Source organism: Bos javanicus, chromosome 7 (assembly GCF_032452875.1).
Source record: "Bos javanicus breed banteng chromosome 7, ARS-OSU_banteng_1.0, whole genome shotgun sequence".
Classification (NCBI taxonomy): Eukaryota; Metazoa; Chordata; class Mammalia; order Artiodactyla; family Bovidae; genus Bos; species Bos javanicus.
Genome location: NC_083874.1, coordinates 45,718,095 through 45,736,980, shown reverse-complemented (window position 1 = coordinate 45,736,980; position 18,886 = coordinate 45,718,095). Strand labels below are relative to the sequence as shown.

At 33.3% G+C, this 18,886-nt stretch overlaps 1 protein-coding gene across 3 annotated transcripts in view; it reads right to left on the bottom strand.

The window, feature by feature from the left end:
* The window catches only part of SEC24A (SEC24 homolog A, COPII coat complex component), a 74,702-nt gene that overhangs the window by 26,218 nt on the left and 29,598 nt on the right, over window positions 1-18,886 (bottom strand). For 2 of the 3 annotated variants that reach the window (XM_061423530.1, XM_061423528.1), the window contains exons 3-12: window positions 16,151-16,321; window positions 14,154-14,231; window positions 13,440-13,606; window positions 13,004-13,176; window positions 11,961-12,063; window positions 10,753-10,879; window positions 9,004-9,113; window positions 5,807-5,919; window positions 4,228-4,346; window positions 32-87 (exon numbers count right to left, since the gene is read on the bottom strand). In XM_061423530.1, the coding sequence (XP_061279514.1) occupies window positions 32-87; window positions 4,228-4,346; window positions 5,807-5,919; window positions 9,004-9,113; window positions 10,753-10,879; window positions 11,961-12,063; window positions 13,004-13,176; window positions 13,440-13,606; window positions 14,154-14,231; window positions 16,151-16,321 (1,217 nt within the window). The remainder of the gene's footprint in view (window positions 1-31; window positions 88-4,227; window positions 4,347-5,806; window positions 5,920-9,003; window positions 9,114-10,752; window positions 10,880-11,960; window positions 12,064-13,003; window positions 13,177-13,439; window positions 13,607-14,153; window positions 14,232-16,150; window positions 16,322-18,886) is intronic. The other variant, XM_061423529.1, reaches the window with a different exon arrangement.

Genomic DNA, 18,886 nt, shown 5'->3' with positions numbered 1-18,886 from the left:
TAAACATGTCAGATAGGAAAGTGTCCCTTACCTCTTTACTTTCATTTAAATTTACTAATAAGTTCTCCGGCATAGGTATAAAAACATCTGAAAAAATAAATAAATATTTCTTTTAAACAAAACAACTGTCACAAATGTTCTAAATATATAACACTGATATAACCAGCCCTACACTTAGAGAAAAGCCATATCCTCTACTTTCACAGCAATGTCTACCTATGTTCAAAGAGTTACCCCAAGCACTCTGTAAGGTTTGTACAAGTACTTTGCTTCTTAGATTAAAGACAATTTAGAATCCTGTCTTAGAATTCCTGCTTAGCCACAAAAGCAGTCAAAGAAACACTCTTGGCATTAAAAAAAAAAAATCTTGACTAAGAAGACACACAAAAATTCTGTCTTGAAATAGAAGTAATACAGCCCACTAACAACTCTGTCATTCATAAAGTGGATACGTTCTCACAAAGAAGGCTACTCCTACTCAGGGCTATAAAATCAAGTAAATTGCAAGGTACGCTAAATGGCCACATCAGAGGAGTTTTCCAGTATTCTAATTTATTCTTGCTTATGTATTAAATACGCTTTTCTGAAAGGAAGCAAACTGGAAGGAAAATGTGGGTGGTGGTGGAGTATTTTGAGGGGGTCTCACTTTTTACATTTTTGTATTGTTTTTCATTACAAAATTACAAAAATAAGGCTCACCATAATTCTTATAAAAATAATACCAACAGATAATTTGAAACATTAAATATTTAACTATCATATAAAAAATCTACTGTCTACTGTTCTTTCTTTAAAATTAAGATTTTAATAAAAGTTTTGAAATATAATTCACACACCATGAAATTTACTCATGCAGAAGATACACTTCAGTGATCTTTTTACTATATGCACAGAGTTGTACAACTGTCACCACTATCTAATTCTTGATCCTTTTTATCACTGCAAAAGAGAACCCCGCACTGATTAGCAGTCACTCCTCACTTCCCTACCAACTCCCACAGGTCTGGACAGCCTGTAGTCTTCTGGTCTCTGAACAGGCCTATTCTGGACATTTTATAATACTGGAGTCACACTATGAGGTCCTTTGTGACTGGCTTCTTCCTCTTAGCCTTACATTTTCAAGGTTCACCCATGTTGTTTTTTTACTGCTGAGTAACAACATTTCATTATATGAATATCCTACATTTTGTTTATTTTGGGTTGTTTCCACTTCTTGGCTGAGTTGTTAAAAAACATTCATGTACACATTTTTGGGTAGACATGTTCTGTACTATTTTAAATAATTCATATTAACAATTTTAAAAAATTGAAGTATAGTTGCCTTCCTATTAAGTAAAATTGCTGGGTTATAATAGTTAACTCTATGTTTAACTTCTAGAGGAACTGACAAAATGTTTTCCCTAATGGCAGCACCATCTTCCATTCCTACTACTAGTGAATGGGGGCTCCAATTTCTCCATATCCTTGCAAAAACTTGCTACTGTCCTTTAAAAAATTTTTTGCTATATGACACCCAGCAAGGGATATTCATCAGCTCTTTAATAAAATTGAGAGGCTGAACCATATCAGTAAATTCACAACTTGGCCCATTATCAGAATTATTATGTGAATTTTATTTTATGCCAAATAAGTATTTGGAGAAATATGAATAGATAAGGGAAAGGGGAAAGACTGACTTGGCTGCTCTGTTATGAGATTTGGAACAACCAGGACAGAAGAGGGGCTCTATTCATCTATTGCATTTTAAAGATGTACAGCCAATTCTCATAATTCATAGATTTTATAGTTGTGAACTTACCTATTTATTAATATTTATTATTTGTAATCCCCAAACCAATACTCATGGAACTAACCAGTTATTCAGACATGCTCAGAGTATCAGAAAATTCTGGTTTTGAGATTTCTTTTTAACTGCTGTGATATGGCATTTCTTTGTGGTTTTCATTTGCATTTCCCTCGTAACTCATGATATGAGCATCTTTTCAAGGGCTTATCAGCCAACTGCATAGACAGAATGTTCAATATGGTGTACCATAGAGACAAGGCTATTCAAATCCTTTGCCCACTTTTTAATTAATTAGGTTGTCTTTTTTATTAAGTTGTAGAAGTTCCTTGCATGATCTAGATATATATTTTGATCAGATTTATGACTTGCAAATATTTTTTCTCATTCTGTAGGTGTCTTCACTTTCATGATAGTATCCTTTTGAAACACAAAAAGCTTTAGTTTTTAAAAACATTTTCATTTTTTTATTTTATTGAAGTACAGTTGATTTCCAATGTTGTACTAATTTCTGCTGTACAGCAAAGTGACTCAGTTATACAAATATATATTCTTTTCCATTATGGTTTATCATAGAATATTAAATACAGTTCCTTGTGCTACACAGTAGGACCTTATTGTTTACCCAAGGTTTTAATTTTTAAGAAGCCCAACTTACCTATTTTCTCTTTTGTCGTTTGTGCTTTTGGTGTTATATCTAAGAAATCACTGCCTAATTCAAGGTCACAAAACACTTCTATGTTTTTTTCTAACAGTTTTAGAGTTTCAGTCTCATATTCAGATTTATGATCCATTTGGAGTTAATTTTTTAAACTGTGATAAATACATATAATATGCAAAATTTATCACCATAACCATATAAAAATTTTTGTCATTCTTTTTTAAATTTTCATTTATTTATTTAACTTTATTTTTGGCTGCACAGGCTTTCTCTGGTTGCCGCGAGTCAGGGTTACTCTCTAGTTGTGGTGCTCGGGCTTCTCATTGCAGAGGCTTTTCCTGTTGTAGAGCACAAGCTCTAGGGTACTCGAGCTTCAGTAGCAATGGCTCATGGGCTCCAGAGCGTGGGCTCAGTAGTTGCGGCACATGGGCTTAGCTGCCCCACGGCAAGTGTTAACTTCCTGGACCAGTGTCCCCTGCATCAGCAGATGGATTCTTAACAACCGGACAACCAGGAAAATCCTCACCTTAACCATTTTTAAGTGTACAAATTGTTTTCCATAGCACTGAACCATTTTACATTCCCACCAGCAATATACAACAGCTCCAAAGTTTCCACATCCTTACCAGCCCTTGTTATTTTCCATTTTTAAAAATAATAACCATTCCAATGGATGTGAAGTGGTATCTCATTGTGATTTTGATTTTCATTTCTCTAATGACTAATGATGTTGAGCATTTTTTCGTATATTTACTGACCATTTGTGCATCTTCTTTGGAGAACTGTCTATTCAAGCTCTTTGTCCATTTTTGAGTTGTGGTTTATTTATTGCTGAGTTGTATGTATGTTTGTTAGTCACTCAGTCATGTCCAACTCTTTGCGATCCCATGGATTGTAGCCCACCAGGCTCCTCTGTCCATGGAATTCTCTAGGCAAGAATACTGGAGTGGGTTGTCATTCCCCTCTCTGGGGATCTTCCCAACCAAGGGACTGAACCCGGGTCTCCTGCATTGCAGGCAGATTCTTAACCGTCTGAGCCATTAGCAGCTCTTTTATTAATCCTTCATCATATGTATAATTTGCATATACATATGTTTTCTCCATACTTCTGTACTTCTTTTTACTGTCTTGACAGTTTTCTTTCATGTACAAAAGTTTTTAACAGTGATCAAGTCCAATTTATTTATTTTTTTCTTTTGTTGCTTCTGCTTTTAGTGTCATATCCAGGAAATCACTGCCAAACCTAATGTCATGAAGATTTTCCACTGTTTTCTTAGAGTTTCAGTTCTTAAGTTTAGGTCTTTGATCCACTGAGTTAATTTTTTTTTAATATGGTTGAAGATAAGGGTCTAACTTCATTCTTTTGCATGCTCAGTTTTCTCTGAACCATTTGTTAAAAAAACTGTCTTTTCCCCATTGAATGGTCTTGGTATCCTTATCAAAAATAAAGTTACCATATATGTGAAGGCTTATTTCTGGGCTTCTATTCTGTTCCATTGGCCTATGTCTATCCTTAAATACTTCCTGAATGAGATTTGCCATTAACTTGTTTTTGTTGCCTTGTTCAGAATTCACTTTACTGCCATAATTCTGTTTCCTCTTCTATAAAATAAGAACTTTGACTGAAGAACTCTCACAAGTCCAAAAATCTTGTCACTATATACTCAAAGTTTTTCTCAATATAGTAGAATCATATCAAGTGATCTGAATTGGCTGAACAATCATGAAATATTTCTAAAACTAAAATTTCCTCAGTTCATTAATTTAAGTATATAATATATACCTTCAATATCTGAAACTATTAGCATCTGAGGTTGAGAGAGACCTTCTTGAAGACTGTAGAAGTGGATTGTACTATCAAATGTTATGAAGCCAATTTTTGTCCTGGTGTTGCCAGGAAGCCTAAAAACAAATTCAGAAGAATATTTTATAAAGTTTTATATTATACCTAAAATATCTGCAAAGAGTTACATACAAACATTTGCTTCTGTCCTGTGGAAAATGTCCCAACAAAAATGTTTTTAATCCATGCAGTGTTTAATCACCATGGAAACATATACTACTCCAAAGAAAACACTACACATAACCCAAATAATCAACAAAACCAAACAATAATACAACAATCCAAAACTCATTATACCTATATAAAGCTATATCAATCACTTAGGAAATGACATATAAAAAACAACGGAAAGGATATACAAAAGTCTGTAGATGATTTTAACTTATAAAAAAGACTTCAAAAAACTGCCACATACCAACTCTAAAGTGTAATTTACATATTGCATAAAGCTACATACTGCTTTACATAGTGTATCTTTTTTTAAAAATTGCTTAAATTTATTTTTATACTGCTTAATACATTCACTTAAGAAGATCAGCAAAAAGACATTTTAAAGAACTTAAATATGTACACCTTAGTTTTACAAGGGGAAAAACAAACTAGTTTTCATTCTGGGTAAGTTATTGAACCCTCTCATCAACAAACAATTCTTATACACAACCTACAATATTAAAAACACAAATGCCGGTAAGGACAAAAATGCCTGCAACCAAGCTGAGGGAGTTAGTCCATTTCTGATGAGACTTGCTCCTGAAAATTCTTCCTTACCATACAAGAGTACAAGAGTATTTCATTACACTGAAAGGTCATGCTAGCTTTCATGGGTTATACTAAGCATGTAAGAACCATTTAATGTACAGTTGTTTTAAGAGGCTTAAGAGAGAGGACCAGCAAATGCAATGTGTAGACACTGTTTACATCCTTTTTCCAACAAACCCACAATAAAAAAACATTCTAGAGACAACCAGGAACAAAAATTGAACTGGATATTATATCATATTATGGAATTACTGCTAATTTTGTTTGATGTGATTCCCATATTTTAGTTACGGTTAAAAATAATTCCACGTATTTTTAGGTAAAAAGATCGTATTACGGAATTACTGCTAATTTTGTTGGATGTGATTCTCATATTTTAGTTAGGCTTAAAAATAATTCCACGTATTTTTAGGTAAAATGATATACTGACTGAGATTTGCATTAAAATACTCTAGGGGAAAAAGGAAGGGCAGGGGTAGATGAAGCAAGAACAGCTGAACGCTAAAAATACTGAACCTGAGGCTAAGTGCCTGGAACTTCACTATATTCTTTCTATTTACCACATCCTTGAAATTTTTCCATAATAAAAGGTTAAAAATAAACTAGTATTTCTCAGAGAAAGGGAGACCTAAAGTTAACTATGGATTTAAGTGGACTTTTAGAACATAATTACATAGCTTTTAAAATATATTTTGGAACTACTTATTCATTTTATTAATACAAACACTATTTCTAAATTAACCTGAGTTAAGATACTTACAAATCCAGATTGTCTAACAAACTCTGGCAAACTGAATTCAAGTATCCAGTTTCAATTGCATTGTGAGACACATCAAAAACAAAGAGGTACACTGGAGGTTGAGGTGGTCGTAACTGAGGGAGAAAAAGGATCTCATTAAATACAGTTAACAGGATTTAATTTAAACTTACCATTTGTCATGTCTACATATAGCAAAACAATAAAATAAACCTTATTTACAGATCAAGTGGAGACTATAGTAATAATAGATGAAGAAAATAATATAGAAAGAAGTTTTTTTCAGATGCATACTTAGAAAAAGGAAAATGAGAATATGATTGTCATCTGTTAGAAGAGTGTTTTTTCTAGGACAGGAAGGGGAATACATATAATCAGAAAGCTTTTAGGGGACCTCCCTGGTGGTCCAGTGGCTATGACTCTGTGCTCTCAATGCAGGGGTCCAGGGTTCAATTTACAGTCAGGGAACTAGATCCCACATGCCAGAACTAAAAGAGCCTGCATGATGCAACTAAGAGCTGGTGTAGCCAGATATTAGGTTGGTCCAAAAGTAATTATAGTTTTGCATTGTTGAACTTTGCCATTTGATATTGGAAAAATTTTTAAGTAAATGTGGTTATGTTACACATCATTTTAATGCACATTTCTTGCTTTATATTTTTTGCTAATGAATTATTACTTGTCAATTTTGTATGTATTTTAGACTATGAAAATTGTTACTAGACAAAAAGTGAATTCATGCAATTTTCTTATTGGAGTTCAAAATGGGTCATAAAGCAGCAGAGACAATTCACAACATCAACAATGCCTTTGGCCAAGGAACTGCTAATGAACGAACAGTGCAGTAGTGGTTCAAGAAGTTTTGCAAAAGAGATGAGAGCCTTGAAGATAAGCAGCACAGTGGCCAACCACTGAAAGTTGACCACAACCAACTAAGAGCAATCATCAAAGCTGATCCTCTTACAACTACATGAGAAATTGCCCAAGAGCTCAATGTCGACCATTCTACGGTCATTTGGCATTTGAAGCAAACAGGAAAGGTGAAGAAGCTCAGTAAGTGGGTGCCCTCATGAGCTGACCGCAAATCAAAGAGGTTGTTATTTTGAAGTGTCATCTTCTCTTATTCCATGCAACAAAAACAAACCATTTCTCAATTGGATTGTGACGAGACGAAAAGTGGATTGTATACAACAACCAGCAACTATCAGTTCAATGGTTGGAGCTAGAAGAAGCTCCAAAGCACTTCCCAAAGCCAAACTTGCACGAAATAAAGGGTCCTGGTCACTATTTGGTGGTCTGCTGCCAGTCTGATCCACTACAGCTTTCTGAATTGCAGAAAAACCATTAGATCTGAGAAGTATGCTCAGCAAATCGATGAGATACAATGAAAATTGCAATACCTGCAGCCAGCATTGGTCAAAAGAAAGGACCCAATTCTTCACAACAATGCCCAACCACCTGTCACACCATCAACATCTCAAAAGTTGAACAAATTAGGCCAAAGTTTTTGCTTCATCTGCCATATTCACCCAACCTCTTGCCAACCAACTACCACTCCTTCAAGTATCTTGACAACTTTTTGCAGGGGAAACGCTTCCACAACCAGCAGGAGGCAGAACAGGCTTTCCAAGAGTTCGCTGAATCCTGAAGCGTGGATTTTTATGCTACAGGAATAAACAAACCTATTTCTTGTTGAAAAAAATGTGTGGTAGCAGTTCCTATTTTTATTAATAAAGAGCTGGTTGAGACTAGTTAAAATGATTTAAAATTCAGGGTCTGGAACCATAATTACTTTTTCACCAACCTAATTAATAAATAAATATTTTAAAAAAAGAAAACCTTTTGAGAGTTTTGGCAATGTTCAATTTCTTGACCTGGGTGGTGAAACAGTGGTATTATGATTACTTGGTAACCTATATATTCATGTTTCATAGGCTTTCATCATATTTCACAATTTAGAGAAATTACAGTTCTGAAAATGACAAATCAAGTCAACTTGAGCTGGTTATTTAACCAACACATTTCAACCAGTTGCAGAAAAATGTACAAGTATATTTTAAACTTGCAGGAAAATGTACAAGTATATTTTGTATATACTTGCAGAAAATGTACAAGTATATTTTAAAAATTGCAGAAAAATGTACAAGTATATTTTAAACTTCCAAGCTCAAATATTTGTCTTCAATTCAATAAAAAGCATCAAATAATCACACTCAGAACTTGATGTCTAGTACACTTTTATATTTTTTTGCACATATCACTTGCCAAATTCATAGAATCTGCTGTCCAAGAAGTAAGTCTGGAAGAAGCAACATCTCTTCCAGACCTAGGCAAGTTTCCAAATTTAAAGGAAGCCATTTTTACAAAAGCTAAGAGGTAAAGAAATGGAAGAAAGCCAATTCAAAAAAATAAATGCTTCTGATTTTTTGGCTTTAATTCAACAAAGGCACAGCTACATAAAGGAAGCTATTAACAGCCATTTAAGTTTCACAAAAACGTTTTCTATACTGAAATTCCCATGTGGTGAAAACAGACTGAGTCCTCATAATTTCTATACTAAAATGGCCCCAATTGACCAGATAGAGACTATCCCATAAAAATACACTAAAATAAAATATTAAAAGTTGGTATTAAGTCTTATCTTCATATTCCCTTTTCTTAGAGGCAATTATTGCATAGAGAAAGAGAAACCAAAAGTTCTGGATATTGCTAGTCACTTAAGTAAATCTGTTTCACATCTGTAAAACAGGATGAACAGTGCTTAATTAAGAGTTGTTTGTGATGATCAAAAAGATATATGTGCTTTGTAAAATGGATAGTACTAATCAAACATTAGGCATAATTATTATCTTTTCAAATGCAAGACTTCAGATACTCACACAAGTGTATGTATAAGTACTTACAAGAGGATACACATCACATTATTACTTATAATAGCAAAAAACTATGAGACCTAAAAATATACTAGTATGATCCCAATATTTTATGCAGATTTCTGAATGGATACCCAAGAAACATAAACAGAACTTTGCATATACTTTCACTTTCCAAACTTACCCTTATATACAAATTAACTATGTTTATAATGAACAGGATAACTTTTATAAATTAAAAATATAACATTTTATTAAAGAACTCCATGGTATATTTAAAACCCAGTATTATGAAATATTTATGCTATATAAAAAGTGAAACTTTACCATGTATTCTGATGGAGCCATAAACTCAATTGTAGCATTTTGAACTTCAGGTCTTCTGTGAGGTTCTCCATAGACTCTGGTCAAAGGGTTGTACATGAATTCTTCAGGAACTATGTGAATTAACAACATACGCTGTTAAAACTGAAAGGATTATGTTTCATACAGCTTGCATTTGGCTGTTTTCTTAATTTAGGGATTCATATATAATTCAATATAAATTAAATATTAAAAGCTAAATGCACTTTTTTTTTTTTAACTTGGCCATGCTGTGAGGCATGTGGATCCCAATCAGGATTGAACCTGCTCCCCCTGCAATGGAAGCACAGAGTCTTAACCACTGGACTGCCAGGGAAGTCTGGGTTAATATACTTTATTTTTGAGTTCCATTCAATTTCTCTTCCTAATGAACAGCACTAAGTATGTTTTGCTTTTACAAGTACTATGACTTTTCCTATTTTCTAATATCCTTTTTCTCTTAATTCCTGGAAAGCTGCTTTCCTAAAATAGTTTAAGAGGATGATAAAAACTCATTAAGTGAAAAAAAAAAACCCAAAAACTCATTAAGTGATCATTATTTTCTTAAAACGCAAGACTAAACTTTGTCTTAAATTTCACAGTGGTACAAGGATATTAACATTTGATGTCATTTACAGACTCTGGTTGCCCCTGGAAACCTAAGGCAAAAATACTTCAAAGTATTTTTTGGGTATCAGGGTATGGAGCATGGTGAGTTTCAAAAGTTATTAAGACCTCTATGGAGTATCAGCTGCCTTCTGCTTATAAAACATTAGTGCTCCAATATTTTCTAAATTATCATTGCATCTGTCTTCTCAATAACTGTTTAAAAATTCAAATCCCAATATATGCTGAAGGGTAAGCTATAGTTCATGAAATGCTCTGGGCTGCATACGAAAGTGACTTCAACTTTTATTACAATTTAACTTCATATACCAAAGCACATATACATAAGATTTTAAAGGTGTACTAAACACTATACATACATATATTTTCTGAATTATTACAGAGTAAAAAGAATGCTCTTTTTCTACCCTCATTTTCATCTACTCTAAAAATACAAACAGTAAATGTGGTTTTCAAAAATCTCAGAAGCTCCTCTATTTCCCAATGCTTAATGAAATCTCCTTCTAAACAGATTTTTAGAAAAATTGAAAACTTAATTTTCAATGTGGATATCAGAATGCCCTTTTTCCTTCTCTAATCCTAATAGAATGTTGTTAGGTGATATTTCTTAATATATAAATAGTGAAACAGTTACTGAAGGGTATCTCCTCCTCATCAATTACTGAAAAAACTACATTCAACTAACCTTCTAGCACTGCCCACCTCCCTTCATACAGCAGTGAATGAAGCTAATGGCAGCTATTCTGTGGACTTATTTTCTTTCACCCTAGAGAAAAGGCATGGGACAATTTCTAAATAAAAATATTTCTTAAATTATAGGCTTAAATAATACCATGAAATATGCCATTTGTTATATGCCCAATATAATAAATGTAAAAAAATGGTATCAAAGTAATATTACCATATTTTTTGCTTAAGAAATATGTAATCATTTATATATAAGTATAAATGCCTGAAAAAAAAGTGAAAAGAAGTTATATATGAGTGGAAGGATTACACATAAATAAGACAGGAGGTTTTTTAAATTTTTTTTGCTTTTTTAACTTTACATTTATATTATCCGATTTCCCTACAATGAATACAATAATATTAATTTAAAAAACATACCATCATTAACTCGGTAACATAAGTTACATTTCCATCTCCTTTGATCAAGAAAGCTGACAAAAGGGTTGATGTATGTCCTGCATGAACGGCATCTCACAATTGTACTAGAGGTAACCACAGGCAATTGCTGGAAAAAAAAAACACACACAACTAATTTATTAAAGACAGCAATCATCATGTCTAAGGGTAAAGCAATCAATCCATACAACTGTTGCAATATTATAATTTTCGAGGAAAAACTAGGGTAAAAAATGTGTCCAACCTGCCACACAAAATATTATGTAGTTGACATGTATTGATTTTTAAAACCTAGTGATTTTCCCCAAGACTATTCTTATTAAATTTTGCCTTTTAAAAAGTATTTATTTTCTCATTAAAAGTTTACATCGCATATACAACACTGTAAAGCAACTATACTCCAATAAAAATTGATTTAAAAAAGTTGACACTGCAAAATCAACATAGTTAATTTACAATGTATTTCTGAGATGAATGGTGAAGGATTGATCGACATTCTAAAAAAAAAATCAATTAAATTATTAAGAAGTTTCTTCATGTTACATTAATAGGCTCCTAAGTTGTCAGAACTATCACAAAGTAAGTTATGGTTTAAATCATATTTAAATGTTTTATTTGACTTGGCAATTATGCTATTTAAAGTTTATCCTACATATTAAAAGATCTAATGTCTTAAAATAAAAAATCAATAAAGGCAATACAATCCTATTACCAAAAGGAGGTTGGTTATGGGAAAGTCACTTCACTTATGTACTGATTAACTCAAATGTACATGGTCACATGTCAAGGTCCTAAAGCCTTAGGACAAAAGTAGGCCTTTTTTTTTTTCTTCCTTTTTTGAGAAACAATTTCTCAAAGCAACAGACTTTACTCCAAGAATAAAAGAACTGGGAGAATGGGTAAAGCATTTTAACGGGTAAACAATTTACAACTTTAAAAAAAATACTATGGTTCATTTATTTATTTTCTTTAGTACATCTATCCTACTCAGAACCTCCTGAATTTTTCAACAATATGTTTATCTCGTTGTAAAAGTGTTTGATAATAATCTTTTTGACTGAAATACAAATAAAGGAATTTGTCAACAGTCAAATTTCTAAAGACAGCTCAAACAAAACTCTTGCATTATTGTAAAAGATTCCTTACCACTAAGATAGTTTTCCACACTTACTTTCACTAATAAAACATACCACTAGGTCTTTAAAAGGATGAAGCAGCAGTCCCAGAGGAAGTTTGGCTTTATTCAGTAAGGCCTGAGTCTGAGGAATGCTGGTCAGTGTGCAGCGAAATAACCTGTATCAAAGTAAAAATCTATCAGTTATTACTATGACTAGTTTGGAACAAAAAATTTTCAGAAGATTTAAAAGGTACAAATTGTAACACTGGATCAGATTATAAATGAAGTATTTCAACAGGCTGTCACCAATTTTATCCTTTCTAAATGTTTAAATCCTATTCAGAAAGAATATATTTTATATAACAAAACACTTTCTTCTCAGCTTGTGCATAAGACAGTCTGGACTATCAAAGGACTTACTTTTTCTTTATATAAATCTAGACTGCATTGGAATTACACCGACTCAATGGATGTGAGTTTGAGTGAACTCCAGGAGTTGGTGATAGACAGGGAGGCCTGGCATGCTGCAGTTCATGGGGTTGCAGGGAGTCGGACACGACTGAGCGACTGAACTGAACTGAACCCAAATTTGCAAATGTAAAGTTATGTGTATTACCTGAAAGTTCAGTTTTGTATTAGGTTCTAAAAAGACTGTTTAAAAATAACAAATTCAATTTATCAGAAAGTCTTCGTATCTTAAAAACTTCATAAACTTAAACTCACAACCAAATTTAGAAGAGAAAAGCGTACTATAATTATGTTTGCTAGGAAAAGCAATTTAAAATGATAGCAAATAAAGGATTATATAGAATCAAATCTCCATACTTCGGACTTTGAAAATATAATAGAGCCACCATAATGATAATGAATATCATAGTCCCATTAGAGTTGATAAGAGCAACTATCAGATCAGGCATTACAACTTTATTTCTTTACTTAGAACATTTCAAATATTAAGTAAGCAACTAACAAAGTACTGTTTTGTGTATGCAGACTACTTTCATAAATTAATATACCTGCATAGCTTGCTCAAAATACACAAAGCTCAAAAAAAATCTGGAAGCCTTTTAGAACAAGTAAAATGTCATATTCAATAAGTACTGTTTGAAGCCTTACTCTGGGTTACAATTCAGCTTCTGGATATCTTCATGCAAATTTGGAACTGGAGGCTGCAAAGGTGTCGATGGAAGCATGTTTCTTTCTTGAAGAAGATTGATAACTCTTAGCCCCTCTGGATGTAGGCTTAATCCACTCATACTTGAAGTTAAATGATTAGCACCTAAAGGAGTCTAAAGAAATATAACTTCACAGTAAGTAGCCTTTACAATGTCTTCCACTGAAAAGAGAAGCATATATTAATAATAAAACTGTAATCTTGATTTCCTGGTCAATTTTTTTGGTTCTGGAGATATGTATCAGGATAAAAGTCTTATGAAATACTCATTATCATTATCATTTGGTAAAAAAATGTTCATTGTACCTTCCTAAAATGTTTCCAGGTGAATATAGTTTAAATCAAAAAGCAGAATACAGGTTGTAAAAAAAAGTATACCTGAGTAAAAGCCTGTGGACCACTTGGGTAATTCAAGGAAGAGGGTGGTAGTCCTGCTCCTGTTGTACTAGGTGGTGCTGTGTTCTGATAACCGGGTGGTAAGGAGGGATATGAATATCCAACACTTCGGCTCATTGTGGGATTCTTAGTAGTAGGCTGTGATGTTGCTAGAAACAAGGTAACTTTTAAGATCTATTTTACACTCCATAGTATTTTAAATCAACACATAGATCCATTAAATTTGTAACTTCAAAATCCTTTGGGTAACTTAATACTTTAACTCATCAATTTTGTAAAATAAAACAAACACTAATAACAAAGTGAGCAATGATTAAAATCTAGCTAATGTGGTCTATAGCTATAAACACACAAAGGTTAAGTTTAGTATACTTAATTTACTCTCATGTCATATACTAAACATTGTATTCAGACTAAAATTTTAATTCAAAACAACTTTAATTAAAATATAATAAATGTTCAAATGGATAAATTTAAATAGATCTAACTGATAAAAGTATTCTATAGTCATAACATTATAATAATAATAAAGCCCATAATCCCAAATCTAAAGGGGGGGGGAACCTAACAAAAAGCCTAAATCCATACAGACAGAAAATGCTAACAGGAGATACCACTGCATGACCTAATTATTTTCTTCTCTGTTTTCTATCAGGAACATATTAAAAAAAAAAAAAAACTTTCATAGCATCTCACCCAAGAAGCCACCGCCTTCAATTTCATCATAATTATTGTGAACCACCATAGATCCATTATTGGTATTTGATATAATACCTAAGGAGGAAGTTTATTAACAATATTTAAATTAGGACTAGTATTACAATTTCTGCAAGATCTGATTTAGTGTTTAAAATTTATAACAATGTTCCAAAAGACAAATAGCTTAAACCACACCTCAGGAAATGTCACATGTTGAAATAAAAATTTCAAACAATGTAAGATTCTAAATATACAAAATATATAAAAGTTTCAAATAACTTTATAAACCTCTAAAAAGAATGGTACTTTGTGGAGTTTATAAAATTATATACAATCTGAAAGTTTTACCAGTTGCAAGAGCAGCATTAAAAACTTCTAAGGAGCAGTACACACTACACTAAGTCACCAAAATCAATACTATTGAAGAATGAGGATAAATAAGGATGAGATACACTATCTATGAGGGTAAAAACCTTTAAAAAAAAATACAGAACAGAGTAGAATCTAGAATTAACTTTAAAGTGATATATAGTAATTAGAACAATTGCTTTAGTCCAGCAAACTAATAATAATAATTTATCACTAAAATTTATTAGCTCTAATTCAGGTATAGAAGAAATCAAATCAGTGAATAGCATCACCTCTAGCACCTACAAATAAATGTGTTAACTTTAAACAGTTATTTTAATACCAAATAGATAAGTTTAATGATTTCAATAAAGTTAGTAACTCTTTTCCAATTCTCAAGACCACCACGACTTTACCCATGAGTTGATATATTAATAGAAAATCTTGGTAATCTTGTAGAAACAAACAAAAACACTGAACATATTTTTATTTTATTTATTTACTTTTGGCTGTGCTGGGTCTTAGTTAATTGCAGCAAGCAGGGGCTACTCTCCAGGTGCTCTGTGAGGGCTTCTCACTGCAGTGGCTACTCTTGTGCAGAAAATGGGCTCTGGGGTGTGTGGGCTTCAGTAACTGTGGCATGCGGGCTCAGCAGCTGCAGGTCCTGTGCTCTAGAGCACAGGCTCAGTAGTTATGGTGCACAGGTTTGGTTGCTGTGTGGCATGCGGGATCTTTCCAGCCAAGAGATCAAACCCATGTCTGCTGCATTGGCTGGTAGATTCTTTACCACTGAGCCACCAGGAAAGCCCTGAGCATATTTTTAGTTGGCTAAAAGTTTAAATACTTATTTTAGCTTGATTTTCAAAATTATCATGTAAGACACTACTTTATCATTTTGTTACTGTTAACACGATCCTTTTCAAATTATACACAGGTCAGTTTTTTTCCCTACTAACAATACTAAAAACAGGAAATGGTAGAAGAAAATACAAAAATGATAATATTGATTGTACTGAGTCATAGAATATGAGCAGTGGCTTTTCCCCCCCTTCATCTGTTTTCCTATTTCCAATCTTGTTACAATGGTTATATTATTCCTAAAATCCAATTTCTTACTTTACAAAACATTTTAAGTTAATAAACTTGTATTTTAAAGTTACATCTGAAGATAATGGTTTAAAACTATAAAACATGAAAATGTTTTTACATTTTACTTTTTATTTAGGCTTATAAATGCTTGTTAATAGTGGCAGTTTGTTAACAGTAACGGTGGCAATCAAAAACCTGCTTCCACAAAAAAGACTCGATGTATTAAAAATATAGCTTCAACATCATGTCCAGAAAAGCAAAAGTCCCCCTCTCACCTCCCTCTACCAAGAGATACATAACTTTATAGCCATGATTTTTAAAATCTGCACAGTAACAAGAAAAGTTAACAGTGATACCAAAGGCTAGTCCACAGCCCAGAATACAGAAAAGGAAAACTGAGTAATTTTTTTAAACCCTAAATTCCTAAGGGGCATCTAAAACCAAAACAACCAGATTTTCTGAAAAAATATGGCTTAAATGCACAGAATTCAGATAATATTAATCCTTCCACCCTGAGTCAAAACTTTAGGAGTTGACTTGGTTTTTGTCCTGCTTACCTTCTTGGTTGCTAGTTGAATTAAATGAGGGCTGGGGCATAGTTCTAGGTGTCAATTTCTGAGGAGTAAGGGCCCTCACTGGAGGTGGTCCTCCAGTTGGAGGGGGGCCAAGAGGAGCTCCTGGTTGAAAAGTAGTAGGCAGAGGTGGATTCACTAAGGGCAGTGCAGACCCTATGGAAACAATGGTTTTTCACACGTCACTTAAGAACTTAAGAAAAAGGCCCAAACAGCCTTTTACCAAATCTAAATAACTTCCAAATTTATATTTTCATTATAAACCAACAAATTACTACAAATAAGTTAACTTCCCAGATTACTTTACACATTTCCAAATCTTTCCTACCATAATTCTTGTGTGTTATGTGTGTGTGTGTGTGTGTGTGTGCACGCACGCACTCAGTCGCTCAGCTGTGTCACTCTTTGTAATCCTATAGACTGTAGTTCATGGAATTCTCCAGGCAAGAATACTGGAGTGGGTTGCCATTTCCTATCCCAGGGGATCTTTCCAACTGAGGAATCGAACCCGAGTCTCCTGTGTCTCCTTCACTGGCAGGCAAATTCTTTACCACTGCGCCACCTGGGAGGCCACTATAACTCTTTCCTGTCAATTGTTAAAGCAATATAAAGTCAGGACCAAATCACTCACAGAGTAGACACAATGCCCTGTTTACTGCTTAATTCTTCATTAACTGGTCACAGAGCTTCAACAAGCCATGTCAAATACTGCAGTAGAAATAAACATGAATAAAATTCTATGGAGTACTTATCAATATAGCCCATTCGATTACCATCAATTAGGGTTAGATAGCTTTCTAAAACTACGAAGTATTCTGGTTATCCTAAATTCTCCAAGTTTTATTTCATTTTGGTTCATTTTTATTGGTGGTATAACCTGTTAATATTAGATAATAAATGTATACACTGTTTAGTGTTTACCTAGTAATAAATAAAAGCAGGTTACTTTCAATAATGACTTACTCCTATATTAAGAATACTCCCTAGGCTTAAAAATCAGGAAATGATCCAAAGTTTATGTATAAACCTTATGAAACACTACTATCCAAGATGCTTAAAAGTATCCATCAAACTAAACTAAAAAACATCATGGCATTTGTCCTTGTATCTACCAGTATCTCACTGCCTCAATTTTACCAATTTTCTTTTAGAATAGTAAGTTCTACTCTTGAGGAAATTCTGTGTGATACGGAAAGTTCCAAAACCCACAACCAACTTCTCATTTGCCAAAAAGGAGCAACAGTCTACAAAGTAGATAAAATACTACTAATTAAATACATGTGATTTAATTTTTCATTATAATACTTTTTTTATCCTCTGAATTTAATATATTCTGTGTTTTATAAAATTGAAGGAATAAAGACACCAAATATGAAAATTTTCAGTGTCTCTTCAACATTGTTGAATTCCCCAGTGCTAAGTCGCTTCAGTCACGTCCAACTCTTTGTGACCCCATGGACTGGAGCCCGCCAGCCTCCTCTGTCCATGGGTTTCTCCAAGCAAGAATGCTGGAGTGGGTAGCCATTCCCTTCTCCAGGGGATGTTCCCAACTCAGGAACCAAACTGAAAAATGATCTTCCAACAAAACTAGTCAGTGCCCTGTTCTCAAAAGTGAAGATAAAGATTACTGCCATGGAACTCCCTTATCGAAGAATAGAGACCAGTCAAAGGAACAAAAGGGCAAGGTACATTTCCAACTCAGCATGAATAAGAATGTATGATACATCTGGCTACAAAGATGTAACAACCTAATATTTAACAAAACACATGTGAGCTTATTGAGATTTTTTCACAGCTTAAGAGGAATACTGTTGAATCCAGAATAAGCTACGTTTCATAAAATAGACACTATTTTTTCACGCTGAATGACTCTTATTTAGAACACCAATAGCTAGAGTTTCAGAATCTGGCTCCTGAGATCTCTAAAACTAATTACATGCTAAAAGGTGGCCTATAAGAAAAGAAAAAGTTAGAGAATTTTAATATGTGAACTATATATTTTACATAACTTAGACACAATTTTGAGATCAGACAATCAGGCACCTACCAACAATGATGAAAAAACAGAGGTAAAAATCAGGGAATTTTTTGAGGTCTCATTAAGAAAAGAGAAGAGCAGTCATAGAGTTCTTTTAGCAGTCATATGCTTCTTTTACACAGAGATCTTCCTAAATTTTGGCACTTCCTTACATCTCTGTCACCACATTTGTGCTATAATCAAGGTGCTCTACCTGGGGGCACCTCAGGGTGGTCTACCTTCTGTTATAGCTAAAAAAAATTTCAGATTATTGATCACATGCTTTTTAATGAGAGGCTACACTTATTTCCAAATAGTTTTTATTTATTTGTTTTTAAAATATTTATTTATTTGGCTGCATTAGGTCTTAACTGCAGCATGTGAAGTCTTTAGCTGTGGTATTTCCCTGACCAGGGATTGAGTGTGGGTCCCCTGCACCGGGGACATGGAATGTTAGCCGCTAGACCACCAGGGAGTCCCCCAGATAGTTTTTAAATAGTACTTTTTCCTAACCTATTTTCTTGTGGCTTTGGGCAAATTATTCAAGCCTCATATTTCTTATCTGTAAAACATACTGCTATAAAAATTAAATAAGATAACACATATTCAAGTTTGGTAAAATGCTGGAAAATAACAAATATTCAATAAATGTTATCTACAATTCTTAATAAAGAAGTGAACACTCATTAATTTCAAATGATTAA